The sequence below is a fragment of the Alosa sapidissima genome, chromosome 7 (assembly GCF_018492685.1).
Source record: "Alosa sapidissima isolate fAloSap1 chromosome 7, fAloSap1.pri, whole genome shotgun sequence".
NCBI classification, from domain to species: Eukaryota; Metazoa; Chordata; class Actinopteri; order Clupeiformes; family Clupeidae; genus Alosa; species Alosa sapidissima.
In genome coordinates, this window is record NC_055963.1 from 5123969 (window position 1) to 5142836 (window position 18868).

The window sequence follows — 18868 nt, forward strand, 5'->3', positions numbered from 1 at the left end:
ACTGCTTTTATTCATAGGAGGAATCTCTGATGGGAATATGCATCCCAGTTGTAAATGCATAACTTGCTCTGAAGTCATGTGGGATTATGATGTATGTTAGGCCACAAATACGTTGACATGCAGTGGCACTGATGTGCATAACCAAAACAAACAAGCCTGCAGTCCTGGGGGGTATTCCAAGTATGTGGTTTAGTAACAAACCTGGGTAAGTTAACTCCGTAAGTGGTAAACCTAATAGAAGAGCGGTATGGCTTTATTCTCCTAACAAAACAATGCCATAGGGCTCGTGTTGTAGGGAGTTTACCACTTACTCTGAGTTAATATACCCAGGTTTGTCACTAAACCACGTACTTGGAATACCCCCCTGAAGTGCAGATACAGCGTACCGAAACATGTATGTACCGTCCGCTACGTATTCCAACTTCTCAGTAATGCAGGGCTGCAAGTTCTTGTTTCCCACTTCTACTGGACAAACGACAATGTGTAAAAAGCGCCAGAACGCATGCGAGAGTTGTCCCCAATAATATTCTGAAACCTTTTTTTTTTTTATGAATAATACAAGAAAAACATGAACGAACACAAGAATATATAAGAACCCCACGGATGTTAGCCATATAAGGGTGGATTGTTCATTCAAAACTTTTGACATGTAACATGACAAACTGAATTTGTTATTTTGTTATTACCATTGTATTGAGATATTTCATCAAACACATGATTTCTCTTTTTTTATTTTACAAAAGCGATCAAATTCTGTAAAATTGATTGACAGCTCTCAGAATATTTTTGCTTAGGTGATGCCTGTGTGGGGTATGCAAGTAAACTGTTTAATTCCAAAATACACAGAGAAAAGGTTGGGTTTGAAGTGTTCAAACCCAACCTTTTCTCTGTGTATTTTTGCTATTAACAATGTTTACGACTTGCCATCACTCAAAGCAGTGCTGTGCAGACTGCAGTTGTGACCATCTTCTTGCACATGGATCTCCATGGATCTGGAGGCTACAGACTGGCATTGATCCTCACTCGCTTGGCACACAACGTGGCACCTACGAACATGGCTGGCCATTGGTTGGCTCGTTGTCTGACTGACAGTGAAATCCATTCCTCGTGTTGAGTGTAGTGGGCTGAGCCCAGTTATCTCTCTCAGCCTAATGGCTAGTCTCTTCATATGTGGTGAGGGTAAGTTCCTGTTAATGAGGTGGTAAAGGCTTATATTTCCTGCTTTGTACTTTTTGCCTTTATTCTGCCTGTTTGACTGAGTTAGTCCTTGACTTCCTTTAAGGTAAGGGAATTCAGTTTTTCTTATAGCCTTCAACATCAAGTGTTCACATTATTATTTTTTATAGGCAGACCTAAATATTTGTATCTAGCCACTGAACAATTCAAATGCATTAACTTGATTGAGAATTAGTTGCTGCCCTCAAAAAATGGGATGCAAGTGCACTCTAATCTACTGTGCCAGAACAAAGTACACTCACAGTGGAGTTCAATGCACACCCCCAATTGCTGTGGCAATTGTGATTGAAAGTGAGTTGTCCACAAAATTGATGTTCTTGTTATGCAATTTATTACAATTTATGTCGTTTTTGTTTCAAACTTCAACAAACTTACTAATTTGACATGCATTACTACACTACACACACACATTTCATTCTGTGCAGACCAGCACTTCAATCCTGTCCAAGACAACAAAACAAGCTATTTGTTCAAATTCCAAAGTAAAATCTCCTATTTTAGTATGCTATTGGTGCTCTTCTCTACCCCAGCTAATAAGTTACTGTTAGACACTGTGTGGTTCAAGAGGAGGTGTGAATGTATACATGCTTTCTGTCAACCAGGCCGAGAGTTGCAATGTCCTCATGTCATGTCATGTCAAAAAACATGTCATTGTTAAATTGATTTAATGAATAGATGCATGTAAATTTAGAATTTGACCCATTACAGACTATGTCAACATCTCAAATACACACAAACATACATACAAAGTGTCAACTGACTAAAAATTGCCTGAATGAAAATGTATAATAAGCCACAAAATGAGGAAGTACTGAATGCTTCGAGGGGGTGTGAGTTTTTTGAACATCACAGCTTTTAATAGAAAATGATCAACACATAATTGAACTCTGTGAACATGATCCCTCAACAGCCACTTCTAGTGAACAGAGCAACTTTTTAAGTGCCTAGTCTGTGTCTCATATTAACATTGGGAAGTTGTTGTACCCTAGTGGCAAATTGCTTGAAGATCTTATTTACAGTATAACTTGTATTAATTACTCTCTGGTTTACAGGAAGTTCAGCCATGTTTTTCCTGTGCCTGTCTGTTCTGATATCGGAGGTGAGTCCGTCTCCTGCCAGCCTAAATGCTTCTCTCTCAGAAGAAGGCCGGTTGACGACACATGGCTTCCCTGTGATCTGGAACATGCCCACTAGACGCTGCCAGCATCGCTACGGGGTCTCCCTGCCCCTGGAGAAGTATGGCATCATACACAACCCCAAAGAGCACTTCTGGGGCCCGGAGGTCAGTCTCTTCTACCAGCAGCGCCTGGGCCTCTACCCCTACCTCACACACACAGGGTCACCAGTGAATGGAGGCATCCCTCAGCTCGCTGACCTCAAGGGTCACCTCTTGCTGGCTGGAGAGCAGCTGGACGCAGCACTCGGCCAGGACTTCAACGGACTGGCCGTGCTGGACTGGGAGGCCTGGCAGCCTCTGTGGACCTGGGACTTTGGCGCGAAAGTGGCCTATCGAAAGCTCTCCGAGCGCCTGGCCAGGCTGAACCACCCGGAGCTGCGGCCACAGGAGGTCAGGTCGCTCGCCAAGAGAGAGTTCGAGGAAGCCGGACGGACCTTCATGCTGGAGACGTTGCGGCTCTGCATGACTCTACGCCCTGCGGCATTCTGGGGGTTTTACGGCTTCCCGCCGTGCTACAACACCAACCTCGGAGGACCGGGCGGCTACACGGGGCAGTGCCACAAAGGTACCTCTCTGCTGAATGACCGGCTGGCATGGCTGTGGCGAGAGAGCAGTGCCCTCTACCCCAGTGTGTATGTTCCATGGAAACTGGCACAGCATGGGCACACACAACTCATGGTCCGTCACCGCATACTCGAGGCCCTCAGAGTCGCAACCCAGCATGCAACATATCTGACACCCACTGCTGTAATACCTTATGCAAGAGTTGCCTTCTCACACACACTGCAGTTCCTAAATAAGGTATGAACATACACACACACACACACACACACACACACACACACGTACAGTACATACTATATGATCACAGTGTTTTTTACATATGAAGAGGCACTGATATGTTAGCAAGCCTTCCCATAACACAAACGTGTGTGCATCATATCTGTGTGCTAATTTGATCTTGAGCATGTGTGCATGGAATACAGTACATGTGTGTTCTCTGTGTGCATCTCTACAGACATATCTGGAGAAGGTTCTGGGGGAGAGCGCTGCTTTGGGGGTGGATGGGCTGGTGCTCTGGGGTGAGCTTAGCTTTGCACAGTCTAAAGTAAGTGTATACTGTATGTCTGTTTTTATGATATTTGATGTTCTTTCAAAAGACTCACTGTGCTGGATTTACATTCATGCTTTGTGTGTATGTGTGCGTGTGCGTGTGTGTGCGTGTGCGTGTGTGTGTGTGTGTGTGTGTGTGTGCATGTGTGTGTGTGTGTGTGTGTGCGCATGTGTGTCTGTGCGCATGTGTGTGTGTGTGTGTGTGTGTGTGTGTAGCATCACTGTCTGCAGCTAAGGGACTACATTGAGAGTGTTCTGGGTGAGTATGTGGTCCAGTTGCGACGTGGGGTCCAGCGCTGTGGCCAGGTTGTGTGTGGGGGTCACGGACGCTGTGCCCGACGACAACCCCACTCTGGCTACATGATCCCCCTCGGCAACGAGATGTCCGACCCCAACCGACTGCGCCAGGCATTCCAGTGTGTGTGTGGGCCTGGGTGGAGCGGCCGGTCCTGTGAGAAGGACAAGCCCGCCACAGAGTAGAGTTTGTTTACAGAAACACAGCAGCCTCTGAGGTGTATGAAAGGAGTGCAGAATGTAGTACTATCTCTGTCTCTTTTCAATACTTGGTAGGATTCAGTAGTATACTAGTAGAGATCATGCCAAGGAACGATAAAACAAGGATGTTATAAATAATTTACAAATATGAAATAGTAGGTATTATGGCCAAATGTGAAATAGTTAAAAGGTATTATGGCCAAAATTTGATATTGTAATACCTTACTGGCCATTTTTACGAGAGGCCATTCAGGCCCAAAATCAGTTGGTGTGTTAACACAGGCTTTACTTTGATGTAATAACCACTTGCCTCCAAATGTAGCAATGGATGTCATATAGGGAACTGGGGGTCATAATGGTATGTGAAGAAATATATGAAGAGGATGTAGACACTGTGTTCTCTTGTGTTCACACTGGTATTACTTTAACAATAATGCTGCATTTCTGAAGGCACAGTGCAAAAAGACTGTATCGCTGCTCATAGTATAATGTCTTTTAAATCCATGTATTTTCATTTTAGGTGACACAAAAAGTGTAAACAAACAGACAAACAAGAGGCACAGAGCACTAAGTAATATGGAAAGACATGGGCTTTACAAGCCATCCCAGTTACTGTATATCATTCCTGACTAGAAAGCCTACCTTCTATACTAGTCATTCTTATGAGATTGTAAATGCTTGCATTTGTATACTAACAGAGTTTTTTTCATAGCTTTCTAACAAGCCAAACTAAAGGCTAGATAGCAATGAAGGCTAGTTGTGATAAAGTGTGATAAATGGTCAAACGTGTCATGAATAAAATGAAAAGATGTATACTTTGCTAAGTAAAGATGTGTCTCATGTTTGGGGTCTATAACAGGAAGGATGGCATGATACAGAAATCTGTGGCTTATTTCAAAAGATGGATAGATAGGTGGGTTGAAGAGGGAAGTGTCAGAGGAGTTTGCACGTATAAAAATACAACAGGAATGGCAGGGACTGTGTCTGTGACACTGTCATGTACCTGGATGCCATGACTGAGTGGAGTGTTGACATGACTAAACACACAGGACTGTTCGTCCCAACAGAGATCTGTGTCTTCTGGCTTCTCTCTTAGGTAAAACGTCACTAATTTGGCTGATTTTATAGTGACAGCAAAGATCACAGTTGTTCTCGAGAGCTTTGCAAAGCCCATTAAGAGATCCTTATAAGCAGGGATGTAGTGGTAAAATAAGAGGTGGGTAAACTATGAATTTCTGTGATCTCAGTGAGGTGGACTGCGCCATGTGGTATCGGATTTTTTTTAAAAAGGCATTCAGAACATGTTTGATGATGGTGGAGGTTATTGTCCAATGTTTATAACAATACCAGTGGTATTAAATGGTTCAGAGTGTTGATGAGTGTACATATTGTGAATGTGGATAATACAGTGTTAAAAGTTGAAATTGGTGAATAAACTCTTTTGAGAGTTGGACAAACTCTAATAAGAAGGATAAACTCTATTTCTGAAATTTCAGAGGTGGATAAACTGGGTTTACTTGCGTTTCGCCTGGATTAAATCCCTGCTTATAAGAGAGCCAATGTTGGCAGTGTTGCAGATAACTTTAAGTTTGTTCAGCAGCAATCACGCAGCATTTTCTACCGTTTATTATCAAAGGAACACTTTCAAATCAGTGACATGAATACGTAAGTTGCTCCAAAAGAGCATGGTCCTAGTAGTCTGAAAACACACACATACAAGACAGTGTAAACTTAGGTGCACAATTTCCACAGCAGTTTACAGCTATTGCACAGTGCTGTAGAAGTGTTGCATGACTGTAGTAAATTGAGCTGGTGGGCAGGCTCCACTTGAACACGCACGTAGCTGTGGGCTTGGGGAGGGGAGAGCTAGCGCGTCAATGGCCTGTGGCGTTGAGGTTCCTCTCCAGGAGCTGCATCTTGTGTTTCAGCTCAGACACCTCCTGCGCGTGGCCCTGATTCTGCAGCAGCAGCTCAGACAGAGAGCTCACAGTGCTGGCCTGCTTGACTGGACACAGGAAAGAGAGAGAGGAGAGAGAGGACGTTCTGAAAAAGTGCCAAAATAATTACATGAATACAGAAAGAACAGAACACATCTACCAAACTCTTCATAATTATGAGATGTAGTGCAGGGAAAAGTTGGGACAGGTATCCTCACATGGCTAAGCAGTCTCTCTCAGTCTAATCGGAGTTCAGGGACAGGTCACACAAAGTGATACCATTTGGGGACGAGATGGTTATAAATATTTATATACAGTATATATATATGCTATATATTTGTATTAACAAAATATATTTATTATTATTTTGTAATAACAAATAAATGAATTAAAATGGTTAAAAAATGACTAGTGATCAGCGAGCAGGCCTTCAGCTGCACCCTCTATACTAAGAGACTGTAGGGTAAGGTTTTGGGTAGATGTGTCCAAAAATGAATATATTTGAAATAGTATGTTAATAGTCATTTGTGTTTAAATCTTTCCTTAGAATGGTGGCACCCGCCGAGTAGGTATTTGGAGCAATAAGGAATTATCATCACTACTAACCAATGAAAGAAGGATATAAAGATAGGATACAAAGTCCATCACTTGGCCCATCTAGTGGCACAATGCATCTTAGCATTCTCATCTGGATCCATAACTGGAATGGCTGAAAGGGCATATGAAGAGGTTAAGGATTTATTACCTATGACAAAGAGGATGACCGCTAGGGTGACGAGGAGGAGGCTGAGGCTTGCACAGATAAGAATGTGTGGGTAATACTTCACAGCATCATGTGGAGGCCGAGTCGTTTGACGGGCAGAAGTTCTGAGAACTGGGGTTGACACATTCCCATTGGATGAAAGAGAGAAAGGATGGAGGGGTGGTCTGCCTCCTGAAATGTTTGACAGGACATTTTAACAATGGTACACTATTGAATTAGAATTGCATCTTGGCACAACTTCCTGACAAAAAAGAAGCAAGGAATAACTCACAAGAATCATCAAGCACACAACCAAGATCACTGTATCACTCAGATCCAACTTTCAGACCTTTGCAGTTACGCAGCAGAAAGAAAGATAGACTCCATCATCACAACCAGGGTTGCCAATTCCGCTAATTAAAAGCAACTTTGGGCTTCTTTTTTTGCGAAGATGCTTTTAAATAATAGAAGTAGCGGGTTGTGGGTTTTTGGGCTTGTTTTTAGGTGCTGTAGCTCAGTGTTTTTCAACCTTTTTTGTGCCACGGCACACTTTTGACACTTAAAATGTCCCACAGCACACTGACATCCTGTGTGAAGAAAAAAAATAAACATACCATAGCCTAAAATTTCAAATAATACACAGATATGGCCTTATTATGGCTTCTATGCAAGACCTGCACAAGCACCCTCTGTTTCATTTGTAGGTGACTATATCTAATTTAATTGTTGTTATGAACTGGATATGTGATGATTCTGTGAATACTGGATATGGGGCCCCCGTTGTACAATGCCTGCATACCACAAATAGTGCAATCTTACAATCAATGAGAGCATTATAAATTCTTTGATGCAACAGTTTGCTTTTCTGGACCAGTGAGTGACATTTGGGTAATTTTCTGCGGCACACCTGATGATCTCTCACGGCACACTAGTGTGCCCCGGCACAGTGGTTGAAAAACACAGCTGTAGCTTATCAAGTGGACGCAATGCCGGCTCATTACATAGTCGACGCAAGGGAATTTAAATCCCACAAGCCTACTGTAAATACTGTACACAACACACACGCACACACACATACCACACCCCCTTCCTTTTAGAATAAAATCTTTTTTTTTTTTGTCTTGTTTTCAGAGTCCTGGTTGCTTCTTTTTCTCACGAGATCTGGCAACACTGATCACAAGCCCTCCACCAATCCCTTCAGCTGCTTCCACCTGGCACACGGTTCAGAGCACTTTTGAAAGAGAACTTGCAAAGAATCTTTCATTTATACTACTATTGATTGGTAATCAGGAAAAAAACTGATATTAACTACCTGTTAGTACATTTATTTAATTAATTATAGATTTTAATGCTCCCTCTAAACCCAACCACTCTAACCGAATTAAATGTTCTATCACTATATGATAGAAAATATAATTTTTTGAATCCTTGAACTGCTAAACTGGTGATTGTGTGTTAAGTGTGAAATGAGCTGCTAGACACCTTATGAAGACACATGACATCACACATGCGGTATGTGGCCTTCATGAAGTGCCTCAGCAGGTCAGTCAAAGTAACTGTACACAACCTACTTAAAGTCTCAGACCAAAACAACAGGCTGAAAACTTCTTGTTATGGTTATTGCATATTGAAACCAGCAAGCTTAAATGGTAATTCAGTGTTCTATGGATTGAGAAGTGCCGCTCTGTAATCAAAAGTGTAAAACAGTCACTCATAATACATTGGCCTCTTCAAAAATGGAAAAGGTCTTGTGCTCCCTTAATCTATGGTCAAAGTGTCTACCAGCTATAATAAGACAGTGGAACAGATAAGCTATAAAATTAGGTCATACAGCTAATATCACAAACCGTTAAAAAAAAAAAAGCAAAGTTTGAGGCAGGGGTTTGGAGCAGAGAAGAGAAAGGGAGATGATGTCACGCTCAGTGCATTGATGTGTGCTGACAGCTGAACATGGCAGTCTGGGAGGAAAAGGCATCAGGTCAGTGTCCAGCATAACATTTCCCCTCAGCTGCCCCCTGCAACCAGAACATGACATTTGTGCTGGCCCCTTGTACAAATTTACTGGCCCAGAGAAGACCAATTTACAAAAACTGTTAATTTATTACATTATAATATAATGGGCCCCCTCTTTATTTTAGTAGCCTCACATGCTTAAAGGTGCAGTCAGTGATCGTACGTGATTTCAAGCCCATAACATTTTTGTCACATTCAGCAATCATCTCCTTATGACCTAGCTGCCCATCCCGTGAGTACACTGTAAAAAAAACGGTCTTTGTAGGCAGCCCAGGCTCCGAAAACTGGAAACAAAGTGGGGGCAGCCTGTCCCCCAAACAAAAACGAAACCTAATATAGTTTCTCTGGGAATACTAATGGGAAGGGTTAGTTACCTCTCTGCTGTGTTTCATTTGGTCCTTGGTTAAAATATAATGTGTGTGTGCGTGAGCGTGGGTGTGAGCGCGTGCGTGTGTGTGTACTGTATATCTGAGGGAATGTGCTGCATGTACCTTTTTGTTCAGGGTGGTGTCGGTGCAGGTCATTAATAGATTCGACTGAGTGCAGCTGAATCTCTGTCAGATCCCCATCACTGAGAAATGCAGGATGTGAAGAGGGAGACTGCTTCAACATCCCTGAAAACGACAAAAGAAAGTGATGCAATGTTGCAGTAACCAGTCAGTACCAATCAACTTTGTATCATTGGCAAAGAGAGTCAATTGATTGTTTTTGTCCTATGGGAGTGTACCTCCTCGGTGTGACTTTTTGAATAAGGAGGACCACTATTTGTTTTCCTCAATGCTATGGGGCAGTTATATACTGTAGACCAGGCTTGTCCCTCAGTCAAGTCAAGTTTATTTATATAGCTCATTTCATACACAGAGGTAATTCAATGTTCTTTACATAAAAAGTAATAGCAAATAAAAGCATAGAAGGGCAACCCAGAGCACATATTATATGAGAATGTATATCAGTTTGGAAAAAAGAGACAAATCCTACCCAGAACCGAAGAAGCATAAACAAAATCTTTAAAGCTGACTATACTGTTGACTCTAAAAGGCATTTAGATATAAAAAACATGCATGGTCTATAAAGATATAAGACATACCAACATACTTCAGATTGATTGACTGATTGATTGATTGGTTTTATTTATGGATATAGAGGACACAACGTAGATCAATGTATAACATGTAAAAGTGAGAACACTTGTTTCCAACATGGACAGGACAGACAAAGAAGCACATTACATAAAATCCCTTCCTAAGGAACAAAGAGGCATACAACTAATATCCTGCTTTGATATCTTCCCAACACAGACAGAAATACTAGACAACAAGGACCAACCTCTAGATTTACTTTTTAGAAATCACTCAAAAGTGCCATAATGTGGACTATAAAGTAAGGAAACAGCACAATACCACACCCCTATAATGACATAATTTTACTTACTGGTCCTCTCTGATTGTCACATCCATGGTGTCATACTCTTTCTAAGAACAGACCTTTTTAGTTTGCAATATCTCCTTGCTCATGTCTTACCATCAGAATAGGTCTTCAGCAGGCTCATCTGTGGCTGTTGGTCAACTGTTGCCTCAAGAATGGTTGAATTACAGATAAGCCAAAGGAAATCCTGACGCCGCTATTAATGACTTATTCAGACAAAATATCTGAACATCATTAGCCTGTATCAAAAAGTTGTGTTGGAGTTAGGAGTTGTTCGCCCAGTCTAAACGGTTGTGTTGGAGTTAGGAGTTCTTCGCCCGCTCTACACTGTTGTGTCTCTGGTGCTTGCATGTCAATCTGTCCCTTCTGGCCCAACTGTCTCGAGACAAAAATAGTCACTAGTGTGCCAGGGTGGTGGTGTTATTAATAGCCCATCTATGAGTTCAACTATGATTCAATTATATTGGGCTAGCATGGGACAGTGAGACCATGCAACATTGAGTGATTGATTCAAAGAAACACTGACCTTTTGTGTAGTTTTAATAAGTAGGGTTTTCACTACCACTTGGAGGGAAAATACCCTTTACATAGCCTACTTTCTGAAAGTTATGTATCTCTGGAGTATATTGTTGCATGATAATAAGTTGGATCTGTTTACACAGCCTCAACTTCCATAATTTCTGTAATGCCAGGGTGCAATATCTCCTGAGCACATTGAAAGATATTCATCAGACCTGGAACACTTAATTGGCATGAAGGCCAGATGGACTGATTAGGTACTGACTGTGTGTGTGTATGTGTGGGGGGGGGGGGATATGTCTCACCTTGACCTTTGACCCTGTGACATTAAGTAGGCCTAACTAATCAGTTCATCTGGCTTTTTATAATGATTAGCTCTGCCAGGTTTGACGAAAATTCCCCAGGAGATGCTGTGCAAATTGTGTGCCATGGCTCACTTTTCATGATATACAATTTGTCTGTAAAATCACAAAGATACCAGATCCAACTGTCTATATTAAATTACTAATTAAGATATTAAAACCTCGAGGGCATAAGCAAAATGTAAGCCAAATGTGACGACCCTCTTTATTGCAGGTGTCAGTTGTGATGATAAAGTATGGCTCAACACACGAACTCTTCTCACTGTTTTTATGCATTCACAAATAAAACAAAGAATTGAGATTGAGAGATTAGACGATTGACGACTGCCTCCAGCAGACTAGTTCTGACTGGAGTACGGGAAGCGCAAATGCTCAAAATATTGAAATGCAAAGTAGAAATGAAAATACAATAGCAGTCGCAATGTCTCATGTTTTAAACTCATGTGAATGGGTACGACATATGAAAACATTTTAAACATATAAAAACCAGTGTATATAAAATAGAGATTACAATAACAATGTAATATCATAACTTTGAAAGAATTCACTTTATGTAAGTGAGGTTATTTTCAACTCTGTTACACAAATAATGGTCAATATAATTTTCCTAGTCCTAAAAGTAGCCCTATGAATGCATTTGCATGTCAACTACATTTCCCACAAACCACCACTTCCCAAAAACGGTGTTATGCGGTTGAGAGCGGAGTCCAGAAGAAGAAATTAAACGAATCTGTTCTCGTTGGGGTTACTGAGCGTGAGGTTAGAACGTAAAGATGTTTCTACAGGTGTTAGGTTGCTGTCGGTCGGGCATTAGTATTGGTAACCGGGCTCTGAGGGAATCCCCGCGAAGATTGAAACTTGGAACAGCAGCGCTGCAGCAGAGACATGCGTCAACTTCGGAGGTAAAGTAACAGGATTGTCACCAAGTAGAAGATGCAACATAGGCATGTTGGGACAGAAAACATCTACTGGTTGCTTTGATTGTGGATTTAGACGTTTTGCACCCCCAGGTGAATGCATGATATATTATATTACTTGTAGAAGAGTGCTTGTGCAGCTTATTTGGATCAACTGATGAAAAACTAAAATATGCGATGGGGATGGATGAGGCCGAGTACCCCATGTCAACATGGACTAGGCTACTCAGTTAGGCTACGTGAGTTATATCGTACATTTCTGAAATATGAGCACATACTCCCAAACTCAGTGGTTGCGTTGCATTCCCGTTTGTTCTAATCTCATTCAGAGGTAGGCTAGTCATGCATGTCCAACACGGTGACAGATGCGAGAGCTGTGCCACAAAACGTCGCGAGTTACAGACCTACCCTCCCTTGTCCTCGTGCTACACATGATGTCCAGATAAGGGTGCAGTGTAATAGGAAGCACGAGAGCAGCCAGGGAGTACAAGTGGGCCTACAGCAAGACCACAGATGTGGCCTGCATGCATGACTTGTTCATCACAGTGAAGACACAGACACATACACCCACACCGCAATGTCTCAACATAGTTCAAGGTTGAGTTAATAAGGTTTTTTTTGTAGAATGTACTCAACTATTTAGGTGTGGCTGCACACCAGTGTCACTTAGAGTAGAAAAAAGAACCATATTATTCATGTTGTGCTGTGTTGAGTCATGTTGTGTTTCCAGTGAATTCTCTTTGTGTGTGTCTCTCTCTCTCTCTCTCTCTCTGTGAGAAAGTGTGAAGGTATTCAATGTAGTACATGACTTTGGACTTGTTTGGTGAAGACTGATAAGCTCTGGTAGCATCCAGTCTAAAGGTCAGAGGTCAACCTCACACCACTCTACACTGATTGGTCTGTTATTTCTGTGATCATATCAGAGTGTTGATGGTATCTTCTTGTGTAAGTGTGAGATTGTGACTTGTCTTTATACTAATAGTTTTAAGTCCACAGTCAATCAGAAAGGCCCACCTTACAAATGGCTGGAAATGTGTTATGCTTAGTAAAGTATTTGTAGCTATGTCCGCCCTAAAGCACTCCTATTAACAGAGCATTATGACTGCTGCAACTGATTAGCTGACTAGCCTGTTTAATAAAAATGGAATTTGGATAGAAGGAGTTCACTTCTACTCTTTAAGTGAGAAATAGCTGACGACTGATGGTAAGTAAAGTCGTAGTAGTTTTACGGTAAATGTGGCAAACCTTGACATTGGACCTTCACCCTTTAAAATAAAGCTTTTGAATCATATCTGAGACACATGATTGCATATATGAACTCTGTCCCTTTCATCTTGCTAGATAACAACTAGCTGAGTGGGTTGCTAATAAGTCTCACTTGTTGCATTGTTGCATATCTCAGACATACAGTTAACAATAAAAAGCTTAGCTACCTACTAGTGTAAGATTGCATTGCAGTCTAATAGATAGATAGATAGATAGATAAATACTTTATTGATCCCAGGGGAAATTCAAGAAGAATTATGTTATATGCTTGAATTTCCCCTGGGGATCAATAAAGTATCTATCTATCTATCTATCTATCTATCTATATATACATATAATGTTAATCTCATTAACATTAATTAGTTCATTCTCTCGATCAGATTGCAACTGAAACCCACCAAGCAATTATTTTGCCATAATACTGCTTATGATAACATGCATTTTCATTTTAATATAACATCAGCATGGTGCAGCCTACCTTTATACACAATCTGTGCTAAGTTATAATTCATTATTGTGTCATTGCCATAAAATACTATGCCCTCTACTGGAAAGACTGTGTTACTGTGCATAAGACAGGCTTTTAAAATAATTCCTTTCTATTTCCTGTGTTTGCATGTCAGGCCCCTCTGAAGCAGACCGTCCTGTTTGACTTCCATCGTGATCAGGGTGGAAAGATGGTGGGCTTTGCTGGCTGGAGTATGCCTGTGCAGTATAGAGACAGCCACATCGTCTCCCATATGCACACGCGAGAACACTGCTCCTTGTTTGATGTCAGCCACATGCTTCAGGTATTGCTGAGAGAGAGAGAGAGAGAGAGTGTGTGTGTGTGTGTGTGTGTGTGTACATGCTTGCTTGATTCATTCATTCATTATTTGTATAAATTCATAATTTTTGGTGGTCTGAATGTGTCCACCATGTGTCTGTCAAGCTTATTGTATGTGTGGGCAATGAGGTGTTTTAATGTTTCTGTGCTTGTGGTCACAAGTTGTTATGTTTTATGCCTGACCGAATGTCCAGGGCTAGACACACTTCTTACTCTGCTAATGGATAAGCAATTCTTTGTATATCACAGACTGTGTTTTTTGCAGACACAGCCATTTGTTATTTGGGTTTTGTTTTCAGACAAAAGTACACGGGAAGGACAGAATAAAGTTCATGGAGTCCTTGATTGTTGCAGATGTTGCTGAACTAAAGGACAACCAGGTCAGACGATGCCACGGAGAGGTGTACACAATCACATGCAAAACCACACACGAAAACATGAGCATGTGCACATGCACACACATTGAGACACATAGGCACAGGTGCAATACAACATGCTTCTTTACCTGACCTCTGACCTCTGACCTCTGTCTCTGTCTCACTCCAGGGGTCGCTCTCCCTCTTCACCAATGAGAAGGGAGGAATAATGGACGACCTGATCGTCACTAAGACCGATCAGGGTTATCTGTATGTTGTCTCCAATGCTGGTTGTGCTGACAAAGACTCTGCCCACATGAAGGTGAGACCAGCACTGTCCATCTGCACACCCCAGACAGGATCAAAAACTCAACACTGCACTGTCTGCACTGTGTGCAGCCTTCCATAGTCCTTGCTAAGTATAAGGGAAATTTGGTCTCTGCATTTAACCCAATCGGTGAATTAGTGAAACACAAACAGCACACAGTGAACACACAGTGAGGTGAAGCACACACTAATCCCGGCGCAGTGAGCTGCCTGCTTCAACAGCGGCGCTCGGGGAGCAGTGAGGGGTTAGGTGCCTTGCTCAAGGTGTGCAGCCTTCCATAGTCCTTGCTAGGGGTTAACTAGTTCAGTCATCCCCACTCAGATTGACCCTCAGTACTGCCACTTGGCCTCTGCTTCAATGAGCGTAGTTTCATTTTTGTCATCAACATGATTTTTGTCACAACGAAAAATCTATATGCAGGGTAAATATCTGGGCTTGTAATGTTGCTGTGTAATTAGTGTTTATTCAGTCTGGTCGTAATGTACAGTATGTGTGTCCAAGAGTGTGTGGGTATGTGAGCAATACAGCTTCATAAAATACATCATGTCCATCATGTTGTAAAAGCTGACATAAACTGTTTTCAGACAGGATAGTGAGTGCAAGGCAGGCTAGTGAGTGCAAGGCAGGCTGATAACCTGAACCCGTAAATGACGAACAGCCACCGCTTCCTCCTTGTCCTTGTTGCCTTTATGATTTCCTTATAACTTTCTTATACCAAATAGGAAATAAGTATAAGTATACTCTTTTGATCCTGTGAGGGAAATTTGGTCTCTGCATTTATCCCAATCCGTGAATTAGTGAAACACAGTCAGCACACAGTGAACACACAGTGAGGTGAAACACACACTAATCCCGACGCAGTGAGCATAATGTCCTTCAAAAACACTTGGAGGCGACTAGTGTTAGAACCGCATAAGTTTGGAGTTCCAAATGTCGGGATATGTTGTTCAGATATACGGCCCAACGTCTTGATATGCGCAGAACTGGTTGACTTACACTTCTGTCTGAAAGCAGTTATAATGTATGTGTTTATTGGTGTGTTCAGCAGTTATAATGTGTGTTTATTGGTGTGTTCAGCAGTTATAATGTGTGTGTTTATTGGTGTGTTCAGCAGTTATAATGTGTGTTTATTGGTGTGTTCAGGCAAGACTGCAGGAGTTCAAAGCTGCAGGTCATGATGTGGATTTGGAGTTTCTGGAGGAGAGTCTTATTGCACTGCAAGGTAAGGTTGGCGATGCCACTTTTATCTATGGGCTTTAATCAACGGAATCTGGCTATGTTTAGATGAACATATGTGTCCCCAGGTCCCTCTATGGCACGTGTGCTACAGCCAGGGGTGACTGATGACCTGAGCAAGTTGACCTTCATGACCTCTGTGCTGACCCCGGTGTTTGGTATCCAGGGCTGCAGGGTCACTCGCTGCGGGTACACGGGGGAGGATGGAGTAGAGGTACATGCCATCTCATTTGCTTGGGTGCTATGCCACTCATGAGCTCTCGGTGTGCGACTGCAATCACACCGTCTGTTTTTGTTCTCCTCAGATCTCTGTTCCCTCTGGGAGTATAGTGGCTTTGGCTGAGAAGCTGCTGACCAACACTGAGGTAAAGCTAGCAGGACTGGGCGCACGGGACAGCTTGAGACTGGAGGCGGGCCTGTGTCTCTATGGCAACGACATTGATGAGAATACCACACCTGTGGAAGCCAGTTTGGTGTGGACTATCGGTACACTAATGTCAACTTTTATCTTTCTGACCAATTACTAGACAGCATACAGAATTATTGTATGTTTATACTACATGACTTATTTGACATAGTTTACTTAGATCCTAATATTTCTGTACTGCCTCTATACACTTGGCAAAAGTTCCTTCAACGTAGTGTAACTGGGCTGTGTGTTTGTGTACAAGGCAAGCGGCGTCGTCAGCAGAGGGGTTTCCCTGGGGCTGATATTGTGGTTCCTCAGATCAAAGCAAAAACTCAGAGAAAGCGTGTGGGCCTGATCTCCACGGGGCCACCTGTTCGACAGCACACCCCTATCCTTGCACCAGATGGCCGCGTCATAGGTCAGTCCATCACTCGGCCAAAAGAGTGATCTCTCCTGTATGACTGTTTATCTCCTTGAGAGGGCTAAGTGTAAAAATAAGGATGAAATTGATTTTTAGTTTCCAAACCTTCTATTGTGGAATGGTATGTGAGCATTTGTGGCATTGTATTATGTCCTGCAATTAAATTGTGCCACTATCCAATGGATGTGCCGAGATGTATAATTGCTGAAGTCACATCTGACCTGAGACTGCATAGGCTTATGTGGTGATGCATGTAAAAGGTTTAATTCTCAGTGCTTGTAGTGTATGACAGTGAGGAAAGCGTATGGTGTACAGAATGCCATGTTTATAAAACATTTACAATGTATCACTTCTGTGTTGTTCCAGGTGAAATCACCAGTGGATGCCCTTCCCCTTGCCTCAAAAAGAATGTAGCCATGGGTTACGTGGAAGCCGGCTTTAGCAAGGTGGGCACAGCGGTGCAGGTGGAGGTCAGGAAAAAAGCAGTGCCAGCTGTAGTCAGCAAGATGCCATTTGTACCCTCCAAATATTACACTGGTCAATAGCACTTTGCACTGCTGATTTATAACTCTATCTGTACTACTAGTGTGTGTGTGTGTGTGTGTGTGTGTGTAAAACCAAATCATTTTTGAGCCAGTCTATATGTATTTAGAGTAACATTCCTTATCTTAATGTGAGCTTACACTCTTGTAGACAGAATTTAAGCAACATAAGACATTTTTAATATTGTGATTAATGACTGACTTGCTTTGTCCTGTACTGCAATATAACAGCTAATGCTAGCTGCAATGATTGTCATTGTTCAAGACTTCTGCAACAGTGTATTGACAGTGTATAACTCCTGATAGTCCAAATGCTGTAAGATTATGTTTACATTCAGTATATCAGAAAACAAACCAAAATGTAGGCCTGTTCGTTTAATTGTCACAATACAGTGGACCAATGACAACATATCGAAGTAATAGGCAATCAATCAGTCAAGACCCAATCTTTACTTACATTTTAGCCTATGGCTATTTGATAATGGGCGATATTAAACGTGCCTTTGACCTGTGAAAAGATAAAAACATTAGAACCAGAGATGTAATTAACATTAGACATGTTTTATTCATTCCGTGCCAAACTGGACCAATTAGAGTCTGATTCACATGGAGGTCATACAGTTTGTAACCTGTTCCCCATCCTCACCAGTCTCGTGTTGTGTTCCATATGACAGCAACTGGACCAAAGATCTCAGCATGTTTTGTATCCGTATGACATCTGGGGGTATTCCAAGTACACTGTGGTAGTGACAACGTTAGGTGTGGGAGTAAGTGGTAGATCTCTATGGACTTTGCAGATGTGCACTTGGACAGCTGCAGACACCATGTATGCATAGCATGTTCGTAGTATACTCTCTAGACAGCCATAGGAGAGCCCTGTGGCTTAATTCTTCAAACAGAAGAAAGCAATAGGGCTTTTTTGTAGGTGTACCGCTTATACTGCATTAATTTAGGTCTGTCACTAAGCCTCATACTTGGAATGCTTATACTGTGACTGTCTATGGGAATATTCCACTGGTTTCATGTTCATGTACCTAGCATAAAAACATTTTGTAAAAGTAAAACTGCTATTGCTACACGACTACTCCTGACTACTACTGACTATTGCCACTACTGACTATTGCCACTACTACTGCAAGACCGCAGTGAATATTTTGACAGCTTCTGTCATGATGAACTAATAGACATTGTAAAAACAATGATGGGCTTATTTTACTTACAAATGTGCACCATTTATGCATGATTATTTTAATAATAGCCCCAGTTAAATGCTCGGTGAATAAGCCAGTGGGCGCTTAGAAGCAACGCAAAAGAGCTTCTCTTTCATGTTTCCTTTTCTCTTTTTCTAAATGACTAAAATGTCTCTTGTGTAGGCTACAGGGAACAAGGACAGTGTTGTTTGTCCATTTATATTTTAAGAGTCTATTGTGAACATCGATGGTCCTCATTTTTTATATGAATTTATTTGGAAGTCTTTAATTTTACTAGTCTTCTTCGATTGACACTAATAAAGATTTTTTAAGTACTTTGAAGAGACTGTGTTTGTGT

The 18868-nt window shown here is 41.8% G+C and overlaps 3 protein-coding genes across 4 annotated transcripts; 2 read left to right on the forward strand and 1 right to left on the reverse strand.

Moving 5' to 3' along the window:
- Positions 1–951: 951 nt before the first annotated feature.
- hyal3 (hyaluronidase 3) lies at positions 952–4850 on the forward strand. 2 transcript variants are annotated; one of them, XM_042098902.1, is made up of 4 exons: positions 952–1179; positions 2289–3214; positions 3432–3521; positions 3743–4850. In XM_042098902.1, the coding sequence occupies exons 1-4, from the start codon at positions 1152–1154 to the stop codon at positions 4004–4006; spliced, it is 1308 nt and encodes a 435-aa protein (XP_041954836.1). In that variant the 5' UTR covers positions 952–1151; the 3' UTR covers positions 4007–4850. The 2 variants fall into 2 exon arrangements, with proteins under 2 accessions (XP_041954836.1, XP_041954837.1); XM_042098903.1 differs by lacking the exon at positions 952–1179 and adding an exon at positions 1209–1282.
- A 782-nt stretch (positions 4851–5632) lies between these two features.
- si:dkey-20d21.12 (uncharacterized protein LOC556245 homolog) lies at positions 5633–10507 on the reverse strand. The gene is made up of 4 exons (XM_042098930.1): positions 10235–10507; positions 9205–9327; positions 6704–6892; positions 5633–6026 (listed from the first exon to the last, which is right to left on the reverse strand). Exons 1-4 carry the CDS (start codon positions 10260–10262, stop codon positions 5896–5898), a joined length of 471 nt encoding a protein of 156 aa, XP_041954864.1. The 5' UTR covers positions 10263–10507; the 3' UTR covers positions 5633–5895.
- Positions 10508–11704: 1197 nt separating this feature from the next.
- Positions 11705–18852, forward strand: amt (aminomethyltransferase). Its single transcript, XM_042098905.1, has 9 exons — positions 11705–11921; positions 13826–13993; positions 14328–14408; positions 14575–14706; positions 15856–15934; positions 16017–16162; positions 16254–16434; positions 16620–16775; positions 17145–18852. The coding sequence occupies exons 1-9, from the start codon at positions 11793–11795 to the stop codon at positions 17321–17323; spliced, it is 1251 nt and encodes a 416-aa protein (XP_041954839.1). The 5' UTR covers positions 11705–11792; the 3' UTR covers positions 17324–18852.
- The last annotated feature ends 16 nt before the right edge of the window (positions 18853–18868 follow it).

Coding starts and splice junctions, on each gene's coding strand:
- amt (XM_042098905.1), top strand. CDS start 11,793: ATGTTTCTACAGGTGTTAGGTTGCTGTCGGTCGGGCATTAGTATTGGT. Junction 13,994..14,327: donor ATGTCAGCCACATGCTTCAG/GTATTGCTGAGA, acceptor TTTTGTTTTCAG/ACAAAAGTACACGGGAAGGA. Junction 14,409..14,574: donor CTGAACTAAAGGACAACCAG/GTCAGACGATGC, acceptor GTCTCACTCCAG/GGGTCGCTCTCCCTCTTCAC.
- hyal3 (XM_042098902.1), top strand. CDS start 1,152: ATGGCTAGTCTCTTCATATGTGGTGAGG. Junction 3,215..3,431: donor CACTGCAGTTCCTAAATAAG/GTATGAACATAC, acceptor GCATCTCTACAG/ACATATCTGGAGAAGGTTCT. Junction 3,522..3,742: donor TTAGCTTTGCACAGTCTAAA/GTAAGTGTATAC, acceptor GTGTGTGTGTAG/CATCACTGTCTGCAGCTAAG.
- si:dkey-20d21.12 (XM_042098930.1), bottom strand. CDS start 10,262: ATGAGCCTGCTGAAGACCTATTCTGATG. Junction 6,893..9,204: donor ACACCACCCTGAACAAAAAG/GTACATGCAGCA, acceptor CAAACATTTCAG/GAGGCAGACCACCCCTCCAT. Junction 6,027..6,703: donor GGTCATCCTCTTTGTCATAG/GTAATAAATCCT, acceptor TCCTGTGTCCAG/TCAAGCAGGCCAGCACTGTG.